The 26,482-nt window shown below is 41.2% G+C and overlaps 1 protein-coding gene across 5 annotated transcripts in view; it reads left to right on the top strand.

Moving 5' to 3' along the window:
- TBXAS1 (thromboxane A synthase 1) overlaps positions 1-26,482 on the top strand; it is a 232,174-nt gene that overhangs the window by 60,146 nt on the left and 145,546 nt on the right. For 3 of the 5 annotated variants that reach the window (XM_074825958.1, XM_074825957.1, XM_074825955.1), the window contains exon 3: positions 19,120-19,172. The exons of the other annotated variants lie outside the window; for them this stretch is intronic. In XM_074825958.1, coding sequence (XP_074682059.1) covers positions 19,120-19,172 — 53 coding nt within the window. The remainder of the gene's footprint in view (positions 1-19,119; positions 19,173-26,482) is intronic. 5 annotated transcript variants of the gene reach the window in all.

Below are 26,482 nucleotides of genomic sequence, written 5' to 3'. Positions count from 1 at the left end.
AGTGATATGATTGAATAGGAGGACTCCTGTAGCTGTTGTAGTAAACTTAATGGGCTTCTGCACATGGACTTAAAAAAGCAGGAATATTTCTTAGGTGTGATTGTCTTCTGTTCAGTTTTCACTGTAGTCACATCAGTGTGGCACTGGCCTGGAGAAAGAGGGATTGTACTAAATAAAATCTTTTAGTCCTTGAAATTAACAAAGCAAGCAATAGACTTGGCTGCAATGAATAAGAGCAATCTCTGTTGTTTTAAATGAAGTTGTAACTTGCTCACATTACCTGTAAATCTGGAGTTTCGTGGCGTCATCTGCTGCTCACCTTCTCATTGCTACGTGGAGAAATCTATCTTCAGAAAACCAGTTCTTCTATGCCAGATCAGTATGTATAATAATGGCCAGGTATCAGTTGTAATGCTAAAATTATAGCAGGCTCAGATTGGTTGTTGAGAACAGTTGTTATCCATGAGCCAACAAATTTAGCTGAGTCTTAACTTCATTAGCAGTGTCTAAATGCATTAGCCATATGCTCCTCAGCATATGGGTAAATACATAACAATTTATTTTCATTAGGGTTTTCTTACAAGTGCCGCTAACCCAGGCTCCACTAGAAATGTTTACAGCATGACACGTCTCTTCAAAGAAGAAGCTGGCCTTCTGTACAGCAAGTCATCCTGAAAGGGTGGCAAGCCCTTTCTGAGAGTAGGAAGGTACAGCTGCTGTGCGTCTGATCCACTGCAGCTAGCTGGGCTCAGTTTCTGCAAGACTTTATATTAAAATGAGTGCTAGAAGGCTTTGGAGAACTGTTCAAACACGTGCCATTAAATCCCTGGTATTCATGGTGTGCTGTCTTCTGGCTGCCTATGGTGCGCCTTGGGTGGCATCACCTCCTGGTAGCTTTATCTGGATATAAGATTCATGACCCTCTGGGTTCTTCCCCCTTCTTCCTCTCCCCAGGCAGCATGTGGAGGTGAACTATAACTTTCCCTAAGAGGGACTGGGTGTGAAATTGGGTCTTAGTCATGGCCCATAGTCAAGCGGATGCAGTGCTGGGAAGGGCGGGGTGGATTTGCAGGAAGGGTGCTGGGGCAGGGCCGGGAGGGCTTCAGTTGCTGTGGACATGGGACAGATGGAAAGCAGCCATTGTGTGCTCGGGCTTCTCTTAATTTGTCAGAAAGACCTGAAACATTATTTTCTGGAGCACTCTTTTTTGGTTAAAAATTTATGCTATTTGATCTAGAAATGCAAGTTGCCTAGAAAGGTATGGAAGTGTAAGAAAGGACCAATCTTGTCATGATGAGAGGTATAAAGATTTAAAATTAATCTAATGCTCCATGTCCTCAGAGGCCCCAGGACAATCAGCCAGAGTTGGATTCTAATCAGGTTTGAGAACTGACTGGCTTCATTTTTGTGGTTGTGGGGGGTTTTTTTGCTTGTTTGAGTTTTTTTTAAAGAAAAAAGAGGAAAAAAAAGGTTTTTCAACATGAAGTCTAAACAAACCTGTGTGCTTTAAAAACATGTATTTCAAATTGCTGTTTTTACCACGCGATGCAGTGAAACAGATAATACAGTCTTCGGTTGTCCTTGTTCTTTTAAACTTTTGTTTCTTTGTTATTAACCTTTTTTCCTGTTTCCATTTTGTAATTTTTAAATATTCTGTGAATTTTAGAAAATTTCTATTAAAGCAGAGGGAAAATGTTCTGAAAATGAAATGAAATGTTCTTTGGACAGTTGCACTCATGCAATTTTAAATATTCAGGTAGAAAAAACAACCCACTCACTGAACTTTAGTGATTTTTTATTTCACCCTGCGACAGGAAAAAATAAAATCACAAAATTGAAATTGAAACCTATATATATGTTTAAAAATACTCCCAAATACATATTTTCATAATAAACTGTGCAGAAACCCCATTGAAATAATTGCAAATTAGTCTTTACTATTTTATGGGCTTCCATAGTTTCCACACATTATATCTAATGGCTTTTTAAAATTCTGAGCATATGCAAAGCTGTTAACTTTTCCTAGGTAGCATGATGCCAGAGGTGATTCAGGTAGGATTAGTGGAAGCTGAGCTACAGGAGCCATAAGAAGTCACATGTGATGAGTTAAGGAGTTTAAGTATTCTCTGGGAAGCTGAGGGGGACTTTAAACACGGTGATTATATTCCACTCAAGAAAAGGGGAAAAGATACACAGCAAGAGCAGGGTTTGGAGGGAAGCATCCCTTTGGACACACAGGAAAAGGGGATGGGGAACCCCCAAATCTTCATTGATTTGCCTCTATTTGCTTTTGCGTCTATATATTGAGAGGAAAGAGCAAGCCCTGGATAGGATAAGGCACCTTGTGGCTCTAGATGGTAGCCTAGGGAAGAAGTATAAAGAGGTATGAGCAAGAAATGCACTGTGTGTTTGATATATGATTTTTGCAAAGGTTACAGCTTGCAAAGGGGTGAACAAATCTACCTTGATCGGTTAATACGCTGCAACATATTACGTGTTGTTAAAAGTGAGTGGCAAGGCAGCCAGAGGAAGGGTGGCATTTGTGTTCCACATCTGAGGACAGTCTTGGACAGGAGCACCTTGCAGCCAAGGTGGGGTGGAAAAGGTGCTTGATCACACACAAGGGGGGAAATGGGAGAGCTTTGGAAAAAAAAGCTACGGTTGGTGACCTTATACCAGGGGTCTCTATTTTAATAAAGAGTCTCATATAGTTCATGACAGATAGAATTAGGGACCATGCAAGTATCTTGTAGTTATATTTGTGTTTATATTTTTCACTACCTTTTTTTTTCCCCAATGCCCCAGGGAGCCATCTCGAAGACCTCATAAACGCGAGATTTCATTTTCTAATGCTATTTCATTTCCTGGATGGAGGACCTGCCACGAGAAGACCAGACCTCAAATTATAATAGCCCTATAAATAACTCCCTAAGGCAAAAGGAAAAAAGAAAGCCTTTGAAAGACAACCGCAAATGCAAAAATGGAGGTGTTTCAGCTCTTGCAGAATCAGACTAAGCAGCTCTGGTTAGGACATCATTAATTTAGTGTAAAGTTTTTTTGGGTTTCCCTGTTTATCTCTGTGCACTGTTTACTTACAAAGCTATATCTGAAAAGTCCTCTGAGGTCTTTCACTTGAGTTTAATTTTCTATGGTGTTTTGGTGCCTTTTGGCCTGTCTTTGCTAGAAAATGGAGTTTCCAGGTAAATTTGAAAACAATCCAACAAACTGACTAAAACAAATACAATCGTGAATTGAGTAAAAATAGTCGGAAAACGCAACTTTATCTTCTTTCTGGGTGAAGTCGTTTTATTTCAGCAGACCCAGACTGTCTGCCTGCTTTCCACTGGAAATCTGTGCAGAATTGGCACATCGACTAGAATAAAAACATTCCTGAGGAATCGGCATGTTCTGTCAAAACATTTGAACAGCTCCCATCTCCCGGAGCATAGCGCTGCTGCAGAGCCGGTAAAGGGAGCTCTGCAACGCACGGTGCTGGCTTCCCCTCCAGCCCCCCATCTCAAATCCACCTTTTCGCATAATTACAGGCAAAGTGCTTCAGGTTAAATTATATTTAGCTGTGGTGGGAGTAGAGAAGGAGATTTGTGAGAGCCTTTTGCACCATGGTGTGACCTATGTAAAGGCTGTCCTTTCTCTGTTCCCACTAAGGCTGTTGTTGGAAAAGTCAGGCAGGTGAGGCTGTAGGACCCCAGTATCTTCCAGTAGCAGCCCGGGTCAATGTACTTGCTGGGGACAGCTGGGCTGGCAAAGCCGAGCTCCGGAAGTGCTGCTGCGTAGGGACAGGATTCCCCCTTGACTGATGCCTCTGTGCCATGCCTCTCGCTGCTGCATGACTCTGCTATGTGTGAGCTCAACTTCCAGCAGCAAAGTTCAATCTCTGTGTTGTGGAGTAATGATAATTTTATTTTTTAATGACTTGATTAATTTAAAAAAATAAAGAAAACTGTAATCTTTGGCTAGAAGAAGATACACAACAATTACAGAATGTAACTAAGCGAAGTGTGATTAGCCTCAACCTTTGCAGCAGGACGCAGATTACTTCAGTTTTGCCAAGTAGTATCTTAGTCCTCTAGCACAGAAATGAAGGAGGTCTCGCTGGTAGGCTCTACTCTGTATGAATGAGCGTGGTAAAGTCAGGCCTGCAGCCAATTTACCAGAGGTGCTGTCTGTCTGTTACTGAGGCCAATTGCTTAGGAATGTAATTGTATCATTCTTGTTACCCAAATTGATATCCCCTGATGGACCACAGCTAAATGAGTTTTTATTTTTGCAGAATTTCTGGGCTGTTGCACGATAAGGCATTGTGGTCAACAGCATGCTGTTAGCGGTTTGAAACAAATAAGTTTTTCTTCATATTTGAAACAGTGATGTGTATTAAGCAATGCTTTCCTGTGCTTATGAGCTAGCAGATGGTGTCCTTTAAGGCTACACATGTGACAGTAGCCTGTTTGAATGAGTATCATACCTATTTGTCTAAGCTCCATCCAGCAGAAGAATCCTTCATAAAATAACATAAAAGTAAAGAAGGTGGGAAGGCAAGCAACCCTACGTATGTGCTTATCTTATACACCATGGCACATGCCCACATAGCAATTCAGAGCTGTTTTGGTAAAAGTGGCATCACTGAGAAATATGATGGAAGAGAACGATCCGTGCCATGTGGAGCAAGGAGGGCAGAGGTGGCTTAGAAAGCAGCCCTAGCTCTGCTTGTGTTCGTGGCAGTGCAGCACTTTTACAGGGGGTGGGTTGTGAATCTGCATTCCTAATGCTATTACTTATCCCCTGGGCCAGAAGGGCCAGATGTGTTGCATAGGCAACATATTTAATCTGTGATCATTCCTGATGGATCCCCTCCAGCCAGTCCAAAAGTTACATTACTGGGCTGCAGCCCACTTCACGTAGAAAGACAAGACCACCCAATCTGGTGCCTTTAGGGAAGGGAGAAGGTGAAATTCCTGTGATTACTATGATTAATAATTTCACTTTCTATGCAAGCAGCTCTATGGCCAAAATGCTTATATACTGGTGTCTAACCCAAGGCAGCAAAAGCCGCACTGTGGCATCTAAAAGCGTAACTGTATGAGCCCACAGGAGTTAACAGGCGTTGTTACTTTCAAACATTGCTATAACTCCTTTTCTTTTATTTAGTTATGCAAAGTCTAGCATGCTGCACTTATAAATTTTGGCCTGAGCATGCTGACAAAATATGATCACCTCTGGGACTGAGGTGAAAGCAATTTACCACAGTATGGCCATATGGGAGGGGAAAACCTGTTAAAATCCTTCTATGGACAATTATGACAAATACATGTTAAAAGGCTTTGAGACTTTGCACAATGACGAGCCCATCTCTTCCTAGGAGAGGTAATGGGCTGAAACAAGTGTCAAAACTGAAGCCTCTTAATATGTTATATTACTGTCTTGAGAAGATCCAAGACGCAAGTTTGTGCACGCTTACCACCATCCTAACACAGGAACAGTCACTTCATTTGCTAAAAGTTTATAATCTGCAAAGGCAGACCTGGAAGAAAGGAAGTGTTCTTGCACTTTTATGGGCAAGGAAACTAAATCCAGCGCCTATAACAGTTTTGCTTCACTACCCGTTGAGACCAATGGCCAAGTGTCCACTGTCTTTGCTGGGCATGGGAGCAGGTAGCGAGTGACTCTTCCAAGTGTGCACAGAAAGAGGTGGTGGCAAGGCTGCGAACTGCATTCGCATCCAGTGGGCTCTGGCACAGTGCTGCAGTTGCTGACGCCTTCTCAGAGCCTCCTGTTGCTGCAGGAGAAGTTTATATTATGTGGAGGACGATAATGCCTCAAAACATCCGCACTGGAATAAATAAGCATCTTGAGATGCTTCAGACACAACTTGCTTTTCTACTACTTCTGTAATCAGTCTGGTAATTTTTGTTTGGCTTAGGAAAAATAGGAGTAAGTGTTAAATTCATGCTTAAAAGATTGCTTCTCTTCAGAGAAATTTGTTATCCTTTTTCTCATTTTCAACAAGGAAAACTCGCTTTTGCAGCAGAGATTTTGACATTAAATGTCTTGATAGAATAATAGGCATGAGATGGATTGCAATCTATTGCCTCAAGACTTTGCCAATCATAAACTAAAATCAGTTAATGCACTGAGTTAAATCTTGCTATATTATGCAGTGTGCTAGTAGTATTAAAAAAATCAATCCAGCAAATATATTGATTATATTATCTCCATAGCAACAAACAATAATGGGATAATGTTAGCTTAATAATTGTGCTTTGTGAAAACCTTTCAGAATAATTACTGCATTGTGGTCTTTTCACAATGTGGAATGCAGTAACACTTCTTCCTTGACTGCAGTCACCATCAGCACTGCGTCAAGAGATGCTGTTTTTGTGTGCATGCATATGTATTCATGGGTAATTTTGCTCCGGGTGAAACAATTTAGCAGACTATTTTGGGATCCATTTTTAAATGGTCAAGACCACAAATTGGCATTTGTTTTCTATGTGGTTTGTTTTCTCCCACCTCCTCTGACAACTGGCTACTGTAAAAAGAGGCCGTTAACATTCCTTCTCCCATGTCTTTCTTTACAAGGCACAAAGATTTTGGCATGTAACAAAGCTAAATGTCCAGCTACTGTGTTAGGGATTTGCAGGAGAGAGGAACTCTGCTCTAATGACAGTGCTTCAAAGCTGTCCCTTTAATTGAATTTCATCTATCATCCACTAGAAATGACCTGTTCCACGGAAGCTGAGATATTTGTCTGTATTTTGGAGGACCTGATTCTCTTGTGCATCCTTCATTGTCATATAAATAACCTGAGGTTGTTATGAATAAATATATATATTTTTTCTTATATATGTGTATAATAATTTTTATCTTGAATTTTAGCAGGAGAGTCAGAGGAATAGATATATACTCTCTTCATCCGGGTCTTGCTTTTAGTTTTACTTCTAGATCAACCCTGTAATTTTGATCTTGAATTAAAAAGAGGTGTTGACCCAAATCTGTGATGGAGAGGCCAGGTTTTGAGAGTGGTCAAAAAAACCCAGTTTAATCCCTGAAGTTTAAGCAGTCCCTAAACTGTCCTGTCTCTGTGAAAGCCCTCAAGGACCTGGGAGTGGGTTAGGAGTCCATTCACCTTCTGGTCATGCCACTATTTCCTGATATACTTGTTGTGCCAGGGCTGGGTTTAGAGATCAGCCAGCAGAGAGGAGGCTGCTGCCAGATCTTGCTCCTGCAGCAGATTCTGGTGCCTGCACCAGAAAGATGCTTTCGTAGGGTGCCCCCTACTATCCCCAGTAGTATGGTGGGATGCCCCTTTACTTCCCAGGGCATGAGTGGACACCATGTCCTCCATCCCTTTTCCTGTGGGACAAACACTGATGTCAGACAGGTTAAACTTTTTTAGCACTGCTTCTTAACAGTGCATCATGTTATTTTGATTCTTACTTCTGGATAGAATTTGTCATTCAAATGGCCCACAATTTGATTTCTTACTGTTTACCAGACAGGGGTCCCCTTTTCTTTGAGAACCTCCAGGAGAAAGCCCCCACTTTGGCACTACTATTAACAATATGTGACCATCTTGGAGCCCGGAATGTGCAAACCCTCAACTCTGTAGGTGGTGGCACTTTGGTACTGTATACGTAAGAAACACTGTAGAGTGCAAGCAACTGACAGTTTTCCATTTGATGTCTTCATAAGGTGCTTGATTGTGCTGTTGTCCCCTGCCGTTTTCCTCCACAGTCCCTCCAGGCTGTTGCTTTACAGGGGGGGCAGTGTGATGGAAGAGTTGTTTTCTGTCCCAGGCAGTGGTTACTTTCTGCCAGCTGCCCAATCCCCTAGGAATGTGGTTAATTCACAGGGAGAGGGAGGAGCAATGGTTGCTCTCGACTTTGTGCCTTGTGCCAAAGCATCTAGTTCTGTATGGATGTTGTACTGAATGTAGGTGCCAAGCCCTTCTCTCCCTTTCTGGGTGCAGATGCAGTTATGAAGGGGCAGCTAAATTCATTGGTTCCTCTGGAAAATAGCTGGTATTTGCAGGTGTGTAGCATTCATTAAAAAAAAAAAAAAAGCAGCCCAGATGGATCCACACGGTGCTTTTTGTGGTGCTGCTGCAGAATCCAGCCCTGAGTGATGGTCTCGAAACAGAAATGAATGGGTGATATGAGCCAATTCAATCCCCACCTCCAAAACCAAGCTCTTCTGTCTATGAAATTATCATGGTTGAAGCAGTGACTATGCTTCTGCTTGGCACCCCCTGTGCTCGCCCTAGGTGCTGGCTGGTGGCCTTGCTGATCCCTAGAGCTGTCCCAGATTCTCATTCCGCTGAAACCTCCTGTTTAGTTTCCTTGTGCTATCTCAGCTTCTACTGCTCTCCACAATCCTATCTCCAGCCCATGCAGGGGTGGCACTGCATGTTTCTGTCTGTCTCTTCCTAATCCCTTGTTCCAGAGAGGCCTGATATGGCTTTCTAGTGTGTCTGTTTCCCATGCTTGGATCCTACCAGCTACCACATGGGTGGCTTGGATCTTAAACAGTGTTTGTCTTCAGGACAGAACATGAAGAGTAACTTGCCTTATGAAGACAAGGAGATTTTTTTGGAATAATTACTTTAAGATAGGTGAAGAGTTGACTGCCTGGTATGATATGGCTGTTGGGGCTGCAGCTTGTATTATTCCCGAAGGGATTAAACTATTCTGTTCTGCACAGGATCTTACAACACATCTCTGTCCCTAGTGGTTTAGGGTAAGTCCATCCTACCTGGTAGACTGTTGGTGTGGGAGCAGGATGAAGCATGCCAAATGTTTGTTCACATGGACAGGGTGAAGATGCTTGTAGCTTAGCAGCCACATGCCCCCTCATGCCCTGTGGAATGTATGGGTTCACCTCAAGGCTTGTGTGTGTCAAGCTGACTTGTCTGTCCTTAACCTTGTGGCTTTTACAGAGGTGCCATGTGACAGATGGTAGTAAAAAAGGACCTGTCATGCCTATGCCTGGCTTGTCCATGCTACAGATAGCAGCATGCTCTGTTTTGCATCAGATGCCAGTACAATCTATAGGGACATTTTTCTCCTTTCATGCTTGAGAGCCTGCATCCATACAAGGTGGGAATTAGGCAAGAGGAAGCTGGGCTTGTCCAGCTATGTTAAAATACAGAAATAGTCCTAGTATCCTTCAGTAATGCATTAAGTGGCATGATTAATGTCTGTCACGTGTAATGCTCTTTCCATGTCTCTTCCCTTGATGGAGTACTCTGTGTGCAGCATAGTGCTTTGATTTGTGCACTGTTTTGTGTCTTAGTGTCATCACAATAAAAGATCAAAATTTGCGAGCTGAACACAGATGGAGTTTGCGATAATCTTGAGTTCTTTCAGATGTATGTTTCATAGTTTCAAACTTATGATCACAGATAATTAAGGGGCATTGATTTCATAATCGGTTCGTAAACAATGGTAGAGAACCCTAGCACTATAGATGGGAAATGTCTCTGAGGAGACCAAGATACTATCACCCCCTGAATGAGTAATGTTGCTTCCTAAAGCTGAGGTGTTCTTGAAACCCACCTGTCTAAATAGTACCCGCTTAGGCACTGGTGAGTTAGACCAATATGAGATAACCCAGAGTTTGCATCAGAAAAGAAAGCTTAAACGCTGTCATTCTAATTCTGTATGTGAAGATGCAAGATGTGCACATGGACATGTAATTTTTCCAGTACTTATTTCAAAGTGTGTTTGCACGCCCAAGAGAGACTATTGCACAATGGGATTCATTAATAACTTTTATCCTTAAAAATGACATTTTCATAATCTGAAGGAATCTGCTGTTGATGGATCTGAGAAGGAGGGGGACACTCTTCAGAAGTGGAGAAACTCCTTGGAGAAAAAGAGTCCCTGTCTCCCTTTCTTGGGAAAGAAGTCAACTTTCATTTCTCCAAATGCCAATTTGTTGCCCCGTAAAACAGTGCTGTGTTGTCAGAGTACTCCTGAAATGTTTGTTTTCCTTAGATTTAGCTAGCATGTCTGTCTGTCCTACAAGAAGTTGTTTCCATTTCTTTAAATTATGCAATTACTACTTTGCTTCCCTTAAGGGAGGCCAGCAAAGGAAACTAATAAAATTCATTCTCCATTAGTAAGACGTGCTGAATGCTTACGCTAATCCATCTGAGAGACATTGAGCACATAGTGAAAATACACATTGCAATGGTCTTCTATTGCACAATGAATTCCCTCCTATAGAGAGCACTGTAATTCTCTGTTTTCCTGTTGTAATTTGAGGGTGTAGTAATACTAAGAAATGCACAAAGATGGTTAGCGATCCAGTGGAATTACATACAAGAAGAGATTGTGTAGGAGAGAATTACAGTCCGTTTGGAAAGAAGACAACTTAGAAGAGATTTAGTGGAAATTACATACTCTAGTAAAAAAAAAACCAAAGCCATCATTCCTTTCTCTTTTTTCTTAGTTTCTTGACTTATTATAAATATATGTTTATCACAGGATCAGAAATTGCAGTGAGTCTGTAAGACCTCATATGGAGCCTTTCATGAACACGCATTGCACAAATTGTATTTCTCTTTGTACATGTCTTCATAATGACATGTTTTCTGTTTTTGATAAAGGTTCCTAGAAGCCTGAATAGGTGTCTTCTGTGACATTTACAATTAAGTAAAATAAGGGCCTAGCAGGTTTAAGTGTTATCTAGACAATAGTCCTAATAAAAATAGTAAGATTGCAATTATAGCTCTGCAGCAGATATAAACAAGGCCTAAGCTAATGGCAGGCGACTTCCAAATAGATAAAAAGAAATATCACTTTAGCCAGTGTAATCAGTCCGGAGAATTCATCATTGCAAGAATCAGGGAGTCAAATACAGCAGCTGGAATAATTTGACAGTCTGGATAATTTTGTGACTAATTACATTTGTAGCTATGCATATTATGATAAAAGTAATTGAATCTTAAGCCAACTGTTGGGTGAGGAAGAAACCTCCCTCTATTTAAAGTATTTTAGAGTTAACTGTGTATGTAGGGTTGTTTTCCTCTTGCCTTTCTCCAAGGCCTCAGGCATGTGATACGTCTGAAAACTCAGAAATAGATCGAATTTGTTGATATTCCTATCTCATATACTGTCTGTGTTTCTATAGCAGAGAAGGAGTGGTTGTGTAAGATACCAAGAAGGAGGACTGAGAAACCTGCAACTTGTCTCTGGCTGTACCATTGACTTCTTGTGTGGCATTTGGCAAATTGCTTAATCTTGCGTACTTTCAACTCCCCACCTGTGACAGATGGGCACTTACCATCCCAGAGATGTTGTGGAAATGAAGTTTGTAAAGGGAAATGAGATTGAAAAGAGAAAGACAAAAAAAAAGCGCAAGAATCTCATTGCAGTATGCCAAATTAATGTATGAGGCCTTATCTATGTGGGAATGCTTTGGAAAGTTAAGGTGAATCAACTAGATGTGTGAATGCAGCATGCATGTAACAGCGTACAGTAAATCTTTTCCACGAGAAGAGTCTCTCTCATTCTGGAAGTGGCTGTGTATCACCTTGAGGGGCTGGCATAGATGGGCTGGGTTATTCATCCTACACTCCATTTTTAATAAGTATCCACATCTTATCTCCTGTGCTTCAAAACCCTCCTTGAGGTTCTTGCCTTCACTATTCTGACTGGGAGGCTGTTCAGAAATCTTACTACTTTGATAGTCAATAACTTTCATCTAATTTCTAGCAACATTTATCCATGGCCAGTTTATACTTATTTGATATTTTAGTAATGTAGGCCTTTATATTAAATAGATATTTTTCCCTCCCTGATGGTTACTCCCAGTACATTTATAGACAGCAAGCATGTCTCCTCCCTTTGGTCTGCTAAAATGAACCTTTGGTTTGCTAAAATGAACTCTCCTAATTACTACTTGTAAGACAGGCCTTCTGTTCCCTGAGGATCCTTGTAACCCTTTTCTCCACTCATTCCATTTTTAATTAATTCCTTTTGAATGTGGCTCATCAGATTTCTATGCAGCATTCCAGAGAAAGTGTATCCCAGACATTCTACATTTGTAGTTTCCATCATACCTGTTGTTCATCATTATCCCGTGGTTGATGTTTCCATCCAGGTTTTTCTCTTCTCTGTTATTTTCAAACAATAATCTACTACTGCAAAAATTCTTGGAGTTAACATAGTCCCTCTAAGGGCATGAAGCTTTGCTTTCAACTAAAGACTCTCCTCTGTTACAGTTGTTCAGGTTCTTTAGGTCATCCAGTTCTTCTGATATGACAATCTCAATCTGTTTGCCTGCTGAGGAAAGAATCTGTCTTTCAACCCAGAACCGTGAATGTACTTCATTAAAGTCTGTCTGCTTTTTGTGCCAAAGTCAGTCCTCAAAACACTGAATGAGATTTGTCCCAAGACTGACCCTTAAGAAATCTATGGGTTTCCTCCTCTCATGCCTGTATTTTTTCTTTCAACTCAGTCCGTACTCATTTGCCTACAGCTTGCATGTTTACTGTCTCTCAATTTTTATCCTGATCTTCATCCTTCTGGGTGTGATGACTGTTCACCTGCCACCAGACCCGAATGTGTTACTGAAGTCTGTGTACATCTTCCGCTGTTCCCTCACCTAGTGAATGTGTTACCTTACCAAAGAAAGATAACATGTAGTGTATCCCATTTCGCATTCCTCTGACCCTCTTTCCTTTAGGTATTTGCTGTGAAGCAGGGTGCCAGGTTGTTACTGGTGGGCCAGAAGTGGTGCCTGAGGGACTGTTAACTGGCTGCAGCTGCTCCATCCAGCCATGCCACTTATGCAGTGCTGGTGCTTATGACTCAAATGTTAAAAACATATGGCGGGGTTTGTGAGAAAATCTGAGAACTGTGTGTGTTCCATGCACTGGGAAATCTTGCGTGCTATTGAGGTCAGGCTCGCAATTGTGTATTTACTTGCTTGGCTTCCCCTCCCTCCCACTGACTCCTCAGTTACCAGCCTATTAGAATCAGCCATTAACCTGGTTAATGGGGAGAAACAGCAAATACCAGAAAGGATGATGTGCTTTTCTTAATTCCCTCTTGAAAACCTGACTGTTTTAAACTGTAAATGTCTCAAGAAAAGGCTGAAAAGGGTCCAAAACATGTCTTGCTTTTGTAATGCAGGCACACCCAGGCAGAGGAGAATGAGGTAAGGCTGTTCTCCCTAGGACTTCACTGTCAAGTGATCTTTGGGGGTGAAAGGGTAGTGCCCTGCCAAAACTGCCCAGGTGGCTTCAAGCTGGCTGCATGGAGGCTTTTGGGTGGTGAATCAGCATGACCGAATCATATTGTGCCATCCGATCCTTTTGGGTGATGTGATCCATTGACGTGGTATCTCGATGCAATCTGATCCATCCATCTGACCTGATCGCAGAAGCCTCTGCCTTTGTTGACCAGGGCAGGTGATGGACAGCAGAAGGAGAAGAGGGAGATGAAAGACATGGGGTAAGGGCAGAGAGGAAGGGAGAGATCATGCAAGAGGGGAAATAACCACCTTTCAGGGAAAGACTGGCGCGGTTTCTCCAAATAGTGATATGACAACTCCTTGTTCCAGACAGCAAGGGCTAATACAGCACACAGAAATAAACCTGCCCACTTAGTTTTCATTAAAGATCTGAAAAGGTAGAAGGAAAAAATTTACAATTTGTTTGGTATTTAGTTCAGGTAATTTTTTTTTAATTGTGTAATGAGAACACATTGTCCAAATTTTCATATGCAGATTCAATTAGTGCTCAGTTAATTAGCCTTTACAGATGAGGATTAACTTAATTACATAACACTAACCTCTCTTAATAACTATTAAGGGTAGGAAGGCTGCTTTTAATAAATTTGGAAGGGCTATATGTGTTTTTTAAAATCTGAAATGGCATACACATAAATTAAACCAAATTACACACAGAGGACAGCCATTAAGGGAAACGATCAAAGGAAACAAACTATGTACATGGCTCGGAATCAGGCTGGTTAGAAGTTCATGCTGTTTTCCTCCTCTTGTCTGCTGGCATCCTAGTGTTTTCACTAGGATTATTACTGGAGATGATGTACAGTCTGGGGTTATTCCTTCAAAGTGGGCTGCAGTCTGATACAAGGTTGCTTTAATTACATATTAGCTTGTATTTAAAAAAATATCAATTTAGGTACTAAGTTATTAAGTAATTGTTTTTCTCCAGGTGGTCTAAGGAAAAAAAGACATGTGAAGCCCATTGAATACTAAGAATCTGATCCACAAATGTCATTCATTGTCATTATGTACCAGAAATAACTGTATAGATCTTTGTCTCTTGGTATGAGTTATGCACTCAAATAATGATGCTGTGGTTATTAATACCACAGTGAAACAGAACATCATGTCTGACTACAGGGTGGTGAGGGTGGAGCTTATATGGGACTAGTGATGGCATGTGGTGTCTTTGGCTTTTGAGTCACAAGTTTGAATCCAAGCTATCTTGGAAAGTGACTGACATCAGGTAATATGTGATGCTTTTCAGAAAGGTGCAACAAAAGAAGCCTTTTTCCCTTGGCTATTCTTTCATGGGTAACATTTCCCACTTGCATTTGATTTGATGGGCACACCACATCCATCTCCACACAGCTCAGTAGCTTTTGTGACATTCAGTGCACTACAAAATTCAAGGGCTACCCTCATTGCATTCTGGAAGTCACTTTCTTGGAGTCCAAATTTTGAGTTACTGTCAGAAGCACGCATCTGCTGGATCCCAGCTTTGTGGCCCTCTTCAGACCATTTTATCTAGTGACCCTTAAGGACTATAGCTAAGTTCATAAACCACATGATTTGTTTTCTAGCTGCAGCAAGCTGAAATGTTACAAAGCATCCTCTGTGCAGTCTGGGTTACTTTAAGCTTGAGCTTAAGCTTAAAGTCACTTAGGTCCCCATTTACAGCCACAAGATCTGTAGGTATTGAGCAACTACTAAGAACAGGTTGGATATGTCTCATGTTAGACACCCCAAAAATTGAAATTCACGGTACTACTGCCTCTTTCTGAAAACTTTGGCTTAGTGCCTACACCCATTTTCAGCAAGGAGGGAAGATGACATTGCTGCAGATTTTTTCCTTGCTGTGAGGAACTAGCAAGGTGAATATGCAACAAGGAGGAAATTGCAGAAGGATCCGTCTTGGAGTGGCAGAATCTACTGAAAAAAGGAAAGAGTATACTTGAGCCAACAGAGTCCTTTCTGAAGCCCTTTCATGTATGTGCTGCTCAAGCTGAAGCCTCCAATGTTCAGTATCTCAAGATAGATGGTTGGCAATGACCAGACTTTGCTCTGGCTGATGCAGACCCAAATCTTGTTCCCTTCCACAGGGGTTGCACCTGTATCCCTGGGAGCAGGATTTAGCCTTGCGTGGAGTTCGGCCCACAGATGCAGCTGATGATACATGCTCAGAGGAAGGGGAGAATGCACATTCCCTGTAGGGAGGCAACTGCCAGCCATGTAAACAAAGAAGCCTTCTGGGTGTGCAGCAGTCAGCCCACTTGAGCTGCTGTTTCCATGGTATACCAGATGCTGTAAAATATGCTTTCTTCAGGGAAAGAAGCTTTTCCTACTCCTGCATTATCTTGTTTGATAATGGGCTGTCATCAGGCTGGTACCTCTCTGTAGGGGCCACACACAGCAAGTACCCCCTGCCCCAACCCTTTTCTCAGTTGTTGTTGATGACAATTCATATTCTGCTGCTTCCAAACAAAGAAAAAGCTAAGTGATTTTTCTGACTTGGAACAGCATTACTGACTATGCTTTTATACTTCATTGTTACGAGTGACTGTTTAATGTGCTGCAGTTCCTCCCGATGCACATGGTGTCATCTCATAATACTGTGCATTGTTTTGCTTTTCAGTTTCCTTCTGTTTTCCTAAAAAATCAGAATACTTATGTTTCCATTTTTCCCTGATTTTCCCTTCCTAACCCCTACATTGCTTCATTATAGCTCCTGTCTTATGGCTGTTTGAGCCACTGGGTATACGTCAGCAGGCACCATTTCTAAGTTCACTTCCTTTCCTTGTGTTTACCCACTGGGTGATCTAGGGTCAAAGAGAGGTCTCCGCCTACATTTTCTTGTAAAACAGTTGCTGTTGGTGGGCAGCTGCTTAGTTGTCTTGTAGGTCCTAAGAACAACTGCAATTATGAACCTGGACAAACCTGCGATAATGAGCCTTGGAGCAGATCGACCTCAGCTAGTGTGAATAAGTTACCAAAAGCACTTATGAGGCTTGCTGTGCTTCGAACATGACTCATAGGAGGAGGAGGATGTTTTCGAGGTACTGTCTACTGGGAGCCATGTTCAGGGATGATGTTGCAAAACTGGCAGAGCTATGCGGACATGGCATATCCCCCCACAGCGTACTGAGACCATCACAGGTACATTGGCCTTCCACAGGGCTATTGAGAAGAAACACAAGTGACTTCATACAACCCCAGCTTCCTCTTGTTGAAAGGTGTGCCTTGGCTTGAAAGGGATGCACACACACACATGCCCTCTGCCTTGCCCATGCTCTGGCCACAGCAGCCTCGTGAGGCTCTGCGTGTGCTGGTTGCTTGTCTTTCCCAGGCAGCCCAACGAGACCTGCTCATGAGTGCTCACCATGCCCGTGAAGGGGGTGAGGATAGCAGTGGGTCCATGGGGTGGATGGCGGAGACAGGCAGTGGTGTGTATGTGATGGTGCAGGATGCTTTCACACAATCTCTCCCAGATACTTTTCAATTCCTTCTCTCCCCCCATCCTACAGGCTTGTACTTCTCACTTTGGGGAAGAAAAACTAAGCGTGGTTAATTTTAAGCCAGTGCTATCATTTAGGAGACCTGGAGGTGGAAAACCAGTTATTGGTTAACAGGCCTGATTTGAAATGTGTTCTGCCTGACCCCTCTACTGTAGTGAGCCAGGAGCCGCGCTTCTAAGAAGCCAGCTTTCTGGAAGGCTTTTTCACTGAATCATTTAAAGCCTAGGCTTCTTGTAAATGTTAATATCCTGCTGGCTCGCTGGAATGCAGCTGGTGAATACAGCAAGAGCAATACCTATGTGCGTGCTCACAATCCAAAGCAAAATTTAGCAGGCAAGGTTCAGGCTGTAGTTTGGGATGAAGGCTCAGGCTAGGAGGAAAGTGGGAGAGAGGGCAGACCTGATTCAGCATCGTCTGACAAGACTGGAAGTCCTTCTGCCCCATGCAACTGATACTGTTGTGGTACATGGGGTGCAAAGCACTGGTGTGTGATGCTGCCCAGTAACCTTGAGCAGTGCCCTGTGTCGCGGTGATGCCTCAGCGTGGTGTAAATCTGTCGGCTGTCTTTTAAGCAGGTTGGAGTCACTCTCCCAGGCAAAGCGGTCAGAGTGAACCAAAAAGCTGAGCCTGCTTGACACAGCCTTAGATGGCCTCCTGGAGAATAGCGCTGGGGGGAATTTGGCCCCAGGATTTCCCCTTGCATCAGCAGGGGAAGGCAGTAGGCAACCTTTGTAATGCTGAAATCATAGCAATTGCAGGCTGAAATCCTGCAACTGCTGAAGTATCGCTATAGCAAAATGCAGGTCGGTGTGAATGTGTGTGTACCTTTTCCCCTCCCTCAGTGTCTGCAGATAAAAGCCTTTTTGAGTTAGCTGTATGTATTTGTGGTATCTCAAAGGCTTTGTCCACCTTAGTTTCTGTGTGCTAATGGATGGGGCTTTTCTGCTTATCTTAGTAGTAAAGTATTTTTCAGGTGAGAATATATATATATTTTCAGGCAATCATCTAAACCACCTCTTTCATAATTTTATATTTAGGGTGTTTTCTTACACACCATCCAGTGCTTTAGCTTTTTGTAGGTTAAGGAAGACCTAAAGTTCAGCCCTTAACCTGGAGACATATTGTCCTGTAGAATAAACATTGCAAGTCTATGATTAAAAAAAAAGCACAACTCTATTAAGAAGAAAAAACAACTGAAGGGCTCTATAAGAGCAGGACTGTAGGTGGTGGCAAGTGCATTGCTAATTTGGGTGATAAATTAGCACCCAAGGGTGATAAGTAGGATAACTACTTTTGATTACCAGATTTTCTTTTGCCTAGCGTAGTAAAATGCTCCCAAAGCATACACACATTACCTGGTGTTGTTTATTTATGTCTGCAGTTAATGTATTTACAATAGTTCATATTGTTCTAGCTAATATTATTCAGTATGTCATAAAAAATAAGAAAGATTCAATAAGAGGCGTAAGTATTCTACTTTGTTAGTGAATTTTCTCTGAAAAATGAAGATAGATCACAATAGTCTTTCTTGAATTAATATAAATGCAGATTAATGCAGTCAAATGTGTTATTTTTCCATAGACAAGTTACAAATACGACGCAGTATGATTCCCTAATATCGCAGTTTTGTTAAAACAGATTTTTTCATATTCACTTTTGGGGATACATTTTGCACACCTTCTTTCAAATTAATCAATTTGAATTCATTTAGGACACTAACAATTTAGTATAGTGGCAGGTATATTTTGATAAATGGATACCAATTTTCATCAATTATGAAAATGAAACAGGAAAAATTCTAAAAGTTTGTTAAAATAAATCTGCTTACTGTTCTGAAGGGTGTCCCAGGTGACTGCCTCGTGCTAAACTCCAACTTTGCAAGTTTCGTTTTTTTTTCAATAATGCAACTAAAACCAAACCAAGACAACCTTTCCACATTCCCTGTTTCTCTTATGTTTAGTAAGTCATATACTTACTCTGTTATTAATTTCTCTGTCAGTTTTTCCATCCACACACATATCAGAAAAAAATTATGAGTCAGGACCCCATAATGAAATTAGTTTAAAAAAATATAATCATGAAATGGTAACATATTTTGGAGTGCAAAACCCTGACAAAAACATACTTCATGTGTCTCCAGGTCTTTTTGGGGGTTGGGATTTTTTTTTTAGTCATCATTTCTAGGCTCTACTGTCACAGATAGACAATGAGAGAAAGGTGAGGTTGTGAGTCAATACTGTGGTTCTCCTAGTTGAAGCTCAAAGCTTTGGTGTGTGTGTTAGCAACTCTGTATAACAGAGTTTCTGTTAAGTACTGTTCTAAAATACTTTGTTATTTTTCTTTTATCCAGGGTTTTTGGGAAAACCACGCAAAACTCATAACAGAGTATGGACCTGTTTGTGGGTAAGCTTAGCAGTGCCATCAGCTTTCTTCTTTTCTGGCTCTTGCTGTTTGAGTTTGTTGGGTGGGAGAGGAGAAAATACCAAGATAAGGTCATCAAAACGCAGGGTCTGGTATTTCAGTCTGGGGGACAGAGGTAGAGGTTGTTTGATAATATGCAGAAGCTTATTTTATTTCAGCATTTGGTGTTGGACTTCATTCTTCTCTTTCTAATTTTAATTATGCACATAAAGTTTAGTCTTTTTCAGACCTGTACAAAGCTACCAGCCTTCAATATTCTCTTTTCATCTGCACATTCTTTATACTTATGGTGAACAGTGGAAATAATAATTTATCACCTTGAAAAAAACTCAGTTTATGAAATAGCATGAATTTGGTTCAGCTGTTGCTATCTATAATATTTATGCAAAATTCCTAAACTTAAAATACAATGAAGTGCAGATTAGAAATAAGGCATTCCTCTCTATAGCTCAGCTGTGCTATTTTAGCGGTTTATTAGGAGTAAAGAGGGTTTAAGCACTATATCCCTTCATACAAGCCCTTCCACATTTCTGTGAATGTCATTTCTGTTCCAAGAGCTACTTTCCAGTTGTCATCATTTAAAGTGGAAATGCGGTTATTTCATGGTAGCAGCTATTGTTGTGGTCAGTTGGTGTTTCTAGCATAACTATTATTTCAATATGTAAGTGTCAAGCAATATCCAGAAAGTACAGACAATGTCAAATTTTTTTCCTGTGTTCTGAAAGGGGTTTAAAACACTTGTAAGAGAGCATATATGAACGTGTGTGTGCATATTTGATCATAAATAATATAAATATGCTTTGTATGCTCTTTCAGCAAAAAAGCTCTATCAGAAAGAAGTCAGGCTCAGCCGTATGAAGCATTTGATGCTTCATTCACGGCCGCCTTGTGGCATTTATGCTCAGCCCTAAGGACAAAGTGCTGCAAGAAACGATGGAAATAATGAATTCCAAGGGTTAGGTACTTGTCTAAGAGGAAATAATACAGTGTCTTGGCTGGCCAGGAATGGAGAAAGATATTCATTAACACTGTGGCAATTTGTATGTTGTGTAACAAATGGAAAATGACTGAGGCTTATTATGTCCATGACCTTTGGTGTGATGCCCTTAAATGACAATAATGTAAGAACACTGGCATTCATTCCTCAGTGTATTTCCCTCCTTATTAATACCATGCCTATTTTTTTCTAAGCGGAATTAGAGACAAGTTGCTATTTAGTCATCTGTCTGCTCACTCGGCCAGGCAGAGGCTATGTCATTGGAGAAAGAGATGTATAATTACAGTGTGTGAGCAGATAGATAGAAAGTTTCATTTTTCCAGTCTACCCAGAGCTGTTAGGGAATGAAACCTCTGTAAGACTTGCATGCGCTGCAAAGCTGGATGATGGTGGTAGTGGTCAGCCAGGACAGTTCTGCCTCTTCAGGATCCTGTAGGTAGGAGGAGTGAGCAGATTGAGCATAACTACGTCCCATTTAGTGAATGCATGAAAAACTCTATTTGTGAGGATCTAGGAGGCTGGCAGAGAAAAAATGCTGCTTTTTGATATCTCCTAGGAAAACAAAGATGGACTCAAACATTGCTGTGCTTGAGGTAAGCTTTATTTGTCATTGAAGGAGGATGTTTAAAACTCTGGCTTGCGAGCTGCTGTTCAATAGGTGTGGTATGTGTCAGGGGGTATTTATCATGGTCCTGTCAACTAAAGAAATTCCTTCTCCTTCCCTACACATCTTCTGTGTGATTCTTTCTGTGGTTCTTTGAAATAGGCAATAAATGGTAGGTGTGTTTATGTGTATGGTCCCAGCAAAGTATTGGATCTGGCAGTTGGAAGATGTGGCATTTTGCTTTTTCTAGATTGAAAACTGCTTTCCAATAAGCATAAAGAGCAATGATCTTTATTTCTACAGTGGTGAAGTGAGTTGAATACAAATCTTTGGAACTGAAGCCTTTTTTTCTTTCTAAGGTCACTTGAATAGTCTGAATGATACCATCACAACTGTTTTCTTTTGTGTGTGAATTGGTTTCCTTGACAACAGGATGTCAAATCAACTTTTCAGCTTTAATCAAGTCAAAACAATATATCCCTTCCATTCCAAAAGGCCTCAAGTCGTAGAGAATTATTTCAAGTAAGGCTTTTGTAGGTCACAAAAGCATTTTTTTTTCTTAACTCCTATGTGCGAATCCAAAGGAGAGGTGATGGTATTACTCTTTTATAGAGAGAGACAATGCAAATAGTCTTCAGTTGTGAGGTGTGTGCTGTGAAGACTGTTTTCATACAGAGATGGCCCAGGATGGAGGCCTAGGCAGAAAAAAACAGCTCTGGTTTGGTGCAAAAGCAGGATTGGAGCATTTCTGTTCAACAGGGGAATCCAAACCACTGACGTGACTTTTGAAGAGATCCTGCCACAGAGTGTTAGTCTTTGGTTCAGCTATACTTTGGAGTACCTTCTATAAAAATACCTCCTCTAAAATATGTGTGCTGGTTCTCTATAACAAAAATAAAAAGTGAAGAATATCCTATTTGGAAAGCAGTGTACTGATACATGCTAAGATTCGTCTTGAATGTTCTCCTTTTATGGTAGGAGATTGCAGGAAAGTAGTCCTGGTTTCTGTGGAAATTAGAGACTTATGTCACTTATTTTTTGGATGAACTTTGATGTTTTGATACATTTTCACCCCCACCATATCCAATTGTTCCATTTCAATTGTAGGTTATGGCTACTGATTGGTAAGAGCAGACAGAGAAACAAAGAGCTTCTGGGTTGAAGAGGAGAAATAAAGGGGGAGAGTATACTTTATGGAATCAGAAAAGCAACTGCTACAATGTGAGCAGAGCTGTGGAGGCAGTTAATTTTAATTTATATACACACTTCATATGTATTTGACCACTGTACTGCAATTGCATCATTATGACTTTACAGCACTGTGAGCATGTATGGCTGGTTTGGAGTTGGAAAATAGTGCCAAAATAAGTAATATATTCTTGTCCCAACACACACTACCAGTGAAGGAACAGAAAATACGATACAGCCCCAAGCAGACAGGTGATTGCCTCTGGGATGAATGAACCTATTCTGCCTTCAACTGTAGCAATGCATTTGGATGTGGGGAAGAGTGTAAGAGTTCATAACATAGATCTCACTGCGTATAATCAAAGAGTAAGAACAGAAGATTAAAATTCAGTGCAATCTGTAGGGTGACACTTTTTCTTCACGTCATTTTGCATCTGAAACAGCTTGCAGCAGGTCAAACCCTGTTCTTACTCTTCCTTCACTTGAACTCTCAACTTCAACCTGCTCTGAGAAGTCTGAACAACTATGTAGTAGAGTAAGTGCTAAAGAGGGCAAGAGCCAAGTAAGGCAAGTCAAAGAGATGGGTCTAGGAGTAGCAAGAGAATGGTGTTTGGGTTAAAGCAGAAGATGATTGGGGTGTTTGAGCTCAGGGTTGTCAGGCTGTGAACTGGCAAAGGGAGGCAACAAGCTCAAAATCTGATTTTGTAAGGGGGGGAGGAATTAATGAGAACGTTTCTAACAAGATCCAGTTGTAAACCATTCTCAATCCCTAATAAAACCACCAGCGGAAAACTTCATCTACTGATGCTGAGCCTCTGCTGGGCTCCAGCAGAAGCATAACAGGATCAGCACAGTACCACAGAAACCGTGTCAAGGTGCAGGTACTCCCAAAGCACCTTGTGAAAACACAGATGTGAATGGAGCTCCATTTCCATAGAAAGAGTGTCTTGTTTTGTAGTGGGGTTACTTCAGCACGTTTTTAAGTAATACACAGAAAGTAACTTAAAATAGGAGAGGCGATTTTTCTTACAGTGTCTATGGGATTACTCAGTGTCTGATTTGTGGGTGGTGTTTGGTTTTTTTTTTTTTTTTTCATTAAAGACTTCCTAATATTCCTTAAATGATTTCCTTATAAGTCATTACTGGAACCAAGATCAAGCCTGGTCTCTTAAATGATTGGGTGGTTTGAAGGATTAGGATAGATCATGGATCCAGTCACTAACTTGAAACGTGTCCAGGGGTGAGTTGTGATTGTAAGTTATGCTGGCAGATGACAGCTTTTCAGAAGTCTATGCAGCCCAAGTTGGTTCTGTTTTAGTGCTTGACTTCTCCTTGCCCAGAAAAATGTTGCTGCAGATGGCACTAGTTAGCATTTCTGCAGATGAGTCCATAATCAAGCAGTTGTGGACAAGAAACTGGCTTCGCTTGCTGCTGCTCCTGGCCTCTGTCTGCATCAGGGCTGAGGCGCACTGATTAGTCACTGTGGAAATTTGGGGCTTTTCCCTTTTTGGACAGAAAAGGGATATGCATTTCTGGGATTTGGGTATCTGGAATTTTTCTCAAAGCCTTACCTTTCCTTCTGCCCTCCTCAAACACCTCGAGGCAAACTTAAGGTGCATAGGGGCAGGATCTCCTGCAGGGAACAGCTGATGTCTTCATCATACACTTATTTTACTTGAAGAAATAGTGTCTTTATTCCCATTTTAATTTCACAAACTTTTTTTTAGCCTCACTGTTTCTAGCCTTATTCTGCTTTATGTGGAAAGAGTAATCCCAGGACAGGTATTCTCATCTTTGTCTCTGAAGGCTCCTGTAAAGAAATAATTTAGTTTTATGAAACAATTTTATCCTTTTGCACTGGGGGTCTAATGGACTTAACTACCTCTCCTGTGGTCCTTCCTTTATTTTGATATTTTAAACAATTTACTTTTCATATTTCAGCTAGAGAAAATCATACCTGGGCAAGCATAGGGGGAGGGAAGTAAAACAGTCTTCCTATTACTGATCTATAGCTCTTCATAATCCTGTTTCACATTTAACCTGATAAAGATTTTTGGTAGCCTCAGTTGCCTGGATTTTTGTTTTCTTAAAGAGCGATATACTTTTTTGGCCAGAGTTAATTCTTTCATATTCCATCAGGATTTTTTTTCCACTGTGTTTCTTCATTTATGTGTTGTGATAAGATCCTTTGACTCTGTAGGGTTGTTGATCAGCCCCAGAATTGCTATTGTGAATTAGAGTTACCTCTTTTCCTTTAAATACCTGAAAACTGTGGATACAGTACAGCAGAACCATTAAACATGTGCCTAACTTTGAGCACATGAGTAATCCCATTAAAGTCAATGACATTACTCAACATGCTTCAAGTTAGGCAGAAGTTTATCTACCTTGCTGAATCAGGGCCATAAAAGAAACAATTGCATTTGTGACTGAAAAATATTTTTACTGCTGTTGGTACACATAAACACTTAGGTTTATTGTAGCTGAAAGAAGTTAATGGGGAGAAAAATATTTCTTCCCCCTCCCCACCCTCTCTTTTGACAGCACTTCTCATGTAGACAATTTTATTGCTCCTCTGTGTAATGTGCTAGCCATTCTCTCTGAAATGGAAAGGATTATCTCAAAACTTGACTGAACAATAGGAGAATCTTAACATTCTTGAATTAAACTTTCAGACCGCTTCTTTCTTTTTTTTTTTTTTTTTTAATTAACACTTTCAGAATTTTTAATAGTAACATATTTTTAAAAAGTTGTCTTTTAAAAGAGAACCGAAACCCAACAATATTCCTGGCAGAAATGTAGTGTCATGGTACAACGCTACATCTCCATCTGAATCCCCACAGTTAACCTTAATTAGGTATTGGTTATAGTTGGTTCCAAATCAAGCTGCTGGAACAAGTCCTGTGAGTTACTTATGGGTATATCCTCACCAGTTTCTCCTCTTCTCTCTAGAGCTAATTGGTCTTAAAAGCATAGCCTTTTATGGGACTGATGCCTAAAGATTTACACAAAAGGTGGCTACCACAATGTTTTGAGAATTGGAGTCTAGTGTTATTGTTACGTTGTAATGATTTTTGTGGGCTGCCTGATCATTATGGAGTATTTTATGTTCTGGGTACGGAGACCTGTGGGATGCAGTTTATAGACAGAATTTATGGTAAATTAGTTGACTAGTTTAATTCTGGCATGTTTCAAGTGTACTTAGGTCTCTGGAACATTGCAACTGATGTTTAGTGTACTAGTAATGTTGAAGGTATTCATTAATGAGTTCTTCTTAGCCATGGACAGATGTTATGTGTGGACTACAACCTCCCATGAGAACCATGCAACTTGAGACTTGAGTTTGTCTACTCTGTGATGGCTGTTGATTTGTTACTGTAGCCTCTTGAGGTCCCGGTCAGGTCCAGGGACACTTGTGTTCTAGGTATTCAAAAACAGAGACTCGTAAGGCCCACCGAAACTTCAGTCCCAGCCCTCAGTGCAGGCGAAGCCATTTGGATGGAAATGTTTGATGCAAGCGTTAAACTCTTCTGCGTGCAAAGCTCTCTGTCCCTTCTCTGAGACTCCAGATGTTGCCCTGGGGTGGCTGAGTTGCAGGCATGTGCTCACTGCTGCACTTTTTCCAAGTTTCTTTCCTCCATCCATGACTGCTCCATGACTCTACTGCAGCTGTTCAAGCCAACATAAGTCAAAGACCTGATGTAATCTTTTACACCTCTAGAAAGTGAGTGTGAAATCCAACCAAATGAGACAGACAGCATTTTATATGCTCTTGGCAAGGCAGCAAAGGACAGTGCCTGTCACCTCTGCCATGTTCCTGATGCTCATTTCTGCACTCAGGCATGGGCCAACTGCTGTGGTCGTAGCTTCAGCAAATTAGTGTTTGTGTAGAGGGAAATCCCCTGGTTGGTACAGCTCCACTGAGATGGTGTTGGCCAGATGCAGACAGGCTCTGTGAGGTTGGCCAAAACTGTGTCAGCTCCTAAGATTGACGAGGGAAGCAGAGAGCAGGCCCTTGTACCATATCTTAGCATTTGAGGAACCTGATTAAATCTTGGTCTGCTTCTGCATGTGCAGGTAGCAGCTTTGGCTGGGAGGAGGTTTCACTTCCATTTGGTCCTGGGGAGGTGTTTCTTCGTTCCTCTGTTTCTTTGCATGTTGGTAGTGCAGCGCTTAGATGTTAAAACATAGTCCTTGTGAGCTCCAGGTTAAGATTATTTGAAAACTGAAGTTTCTTTTGAACACATGCTGCCTGAGGAGTGTTTTACACCTAATATACAGCACAGGTGATCCTTGATCTGTACTGCCTGCTTCTTAGTTAATTAATGCTTAAAATCATCATTTTAAAGGGCTTGGAATGGGACTGCTAAACAGATTGCCTCTTCTTATCACATAACATCATCATGATCAGCACCTGCGTACCAGACTGTGTCATCCTAATTTCAGGGCAGAAGGAGGAAATATTCTGAGTGAACCCCACAGTTATAAAAACTAGTGTCCTAG

The sequence above is a fragment of the Strix aluco genome, chromosome 5 (assembly GCF_031877795.1).
Source record: "Strix aluco isolate bStrAlu1 chromosome 5, bStrAlu1.hap1, whole genome shotgun sequence".
Lineage (NCBI taxonomy): Eukaryota > Metazoa > Chordata > Aves > Strigiformes > Strigidae > Strix > Strix aluco.
This window is presented reverse-complemented; position numbering and strand designations above follow the sequence as displayed.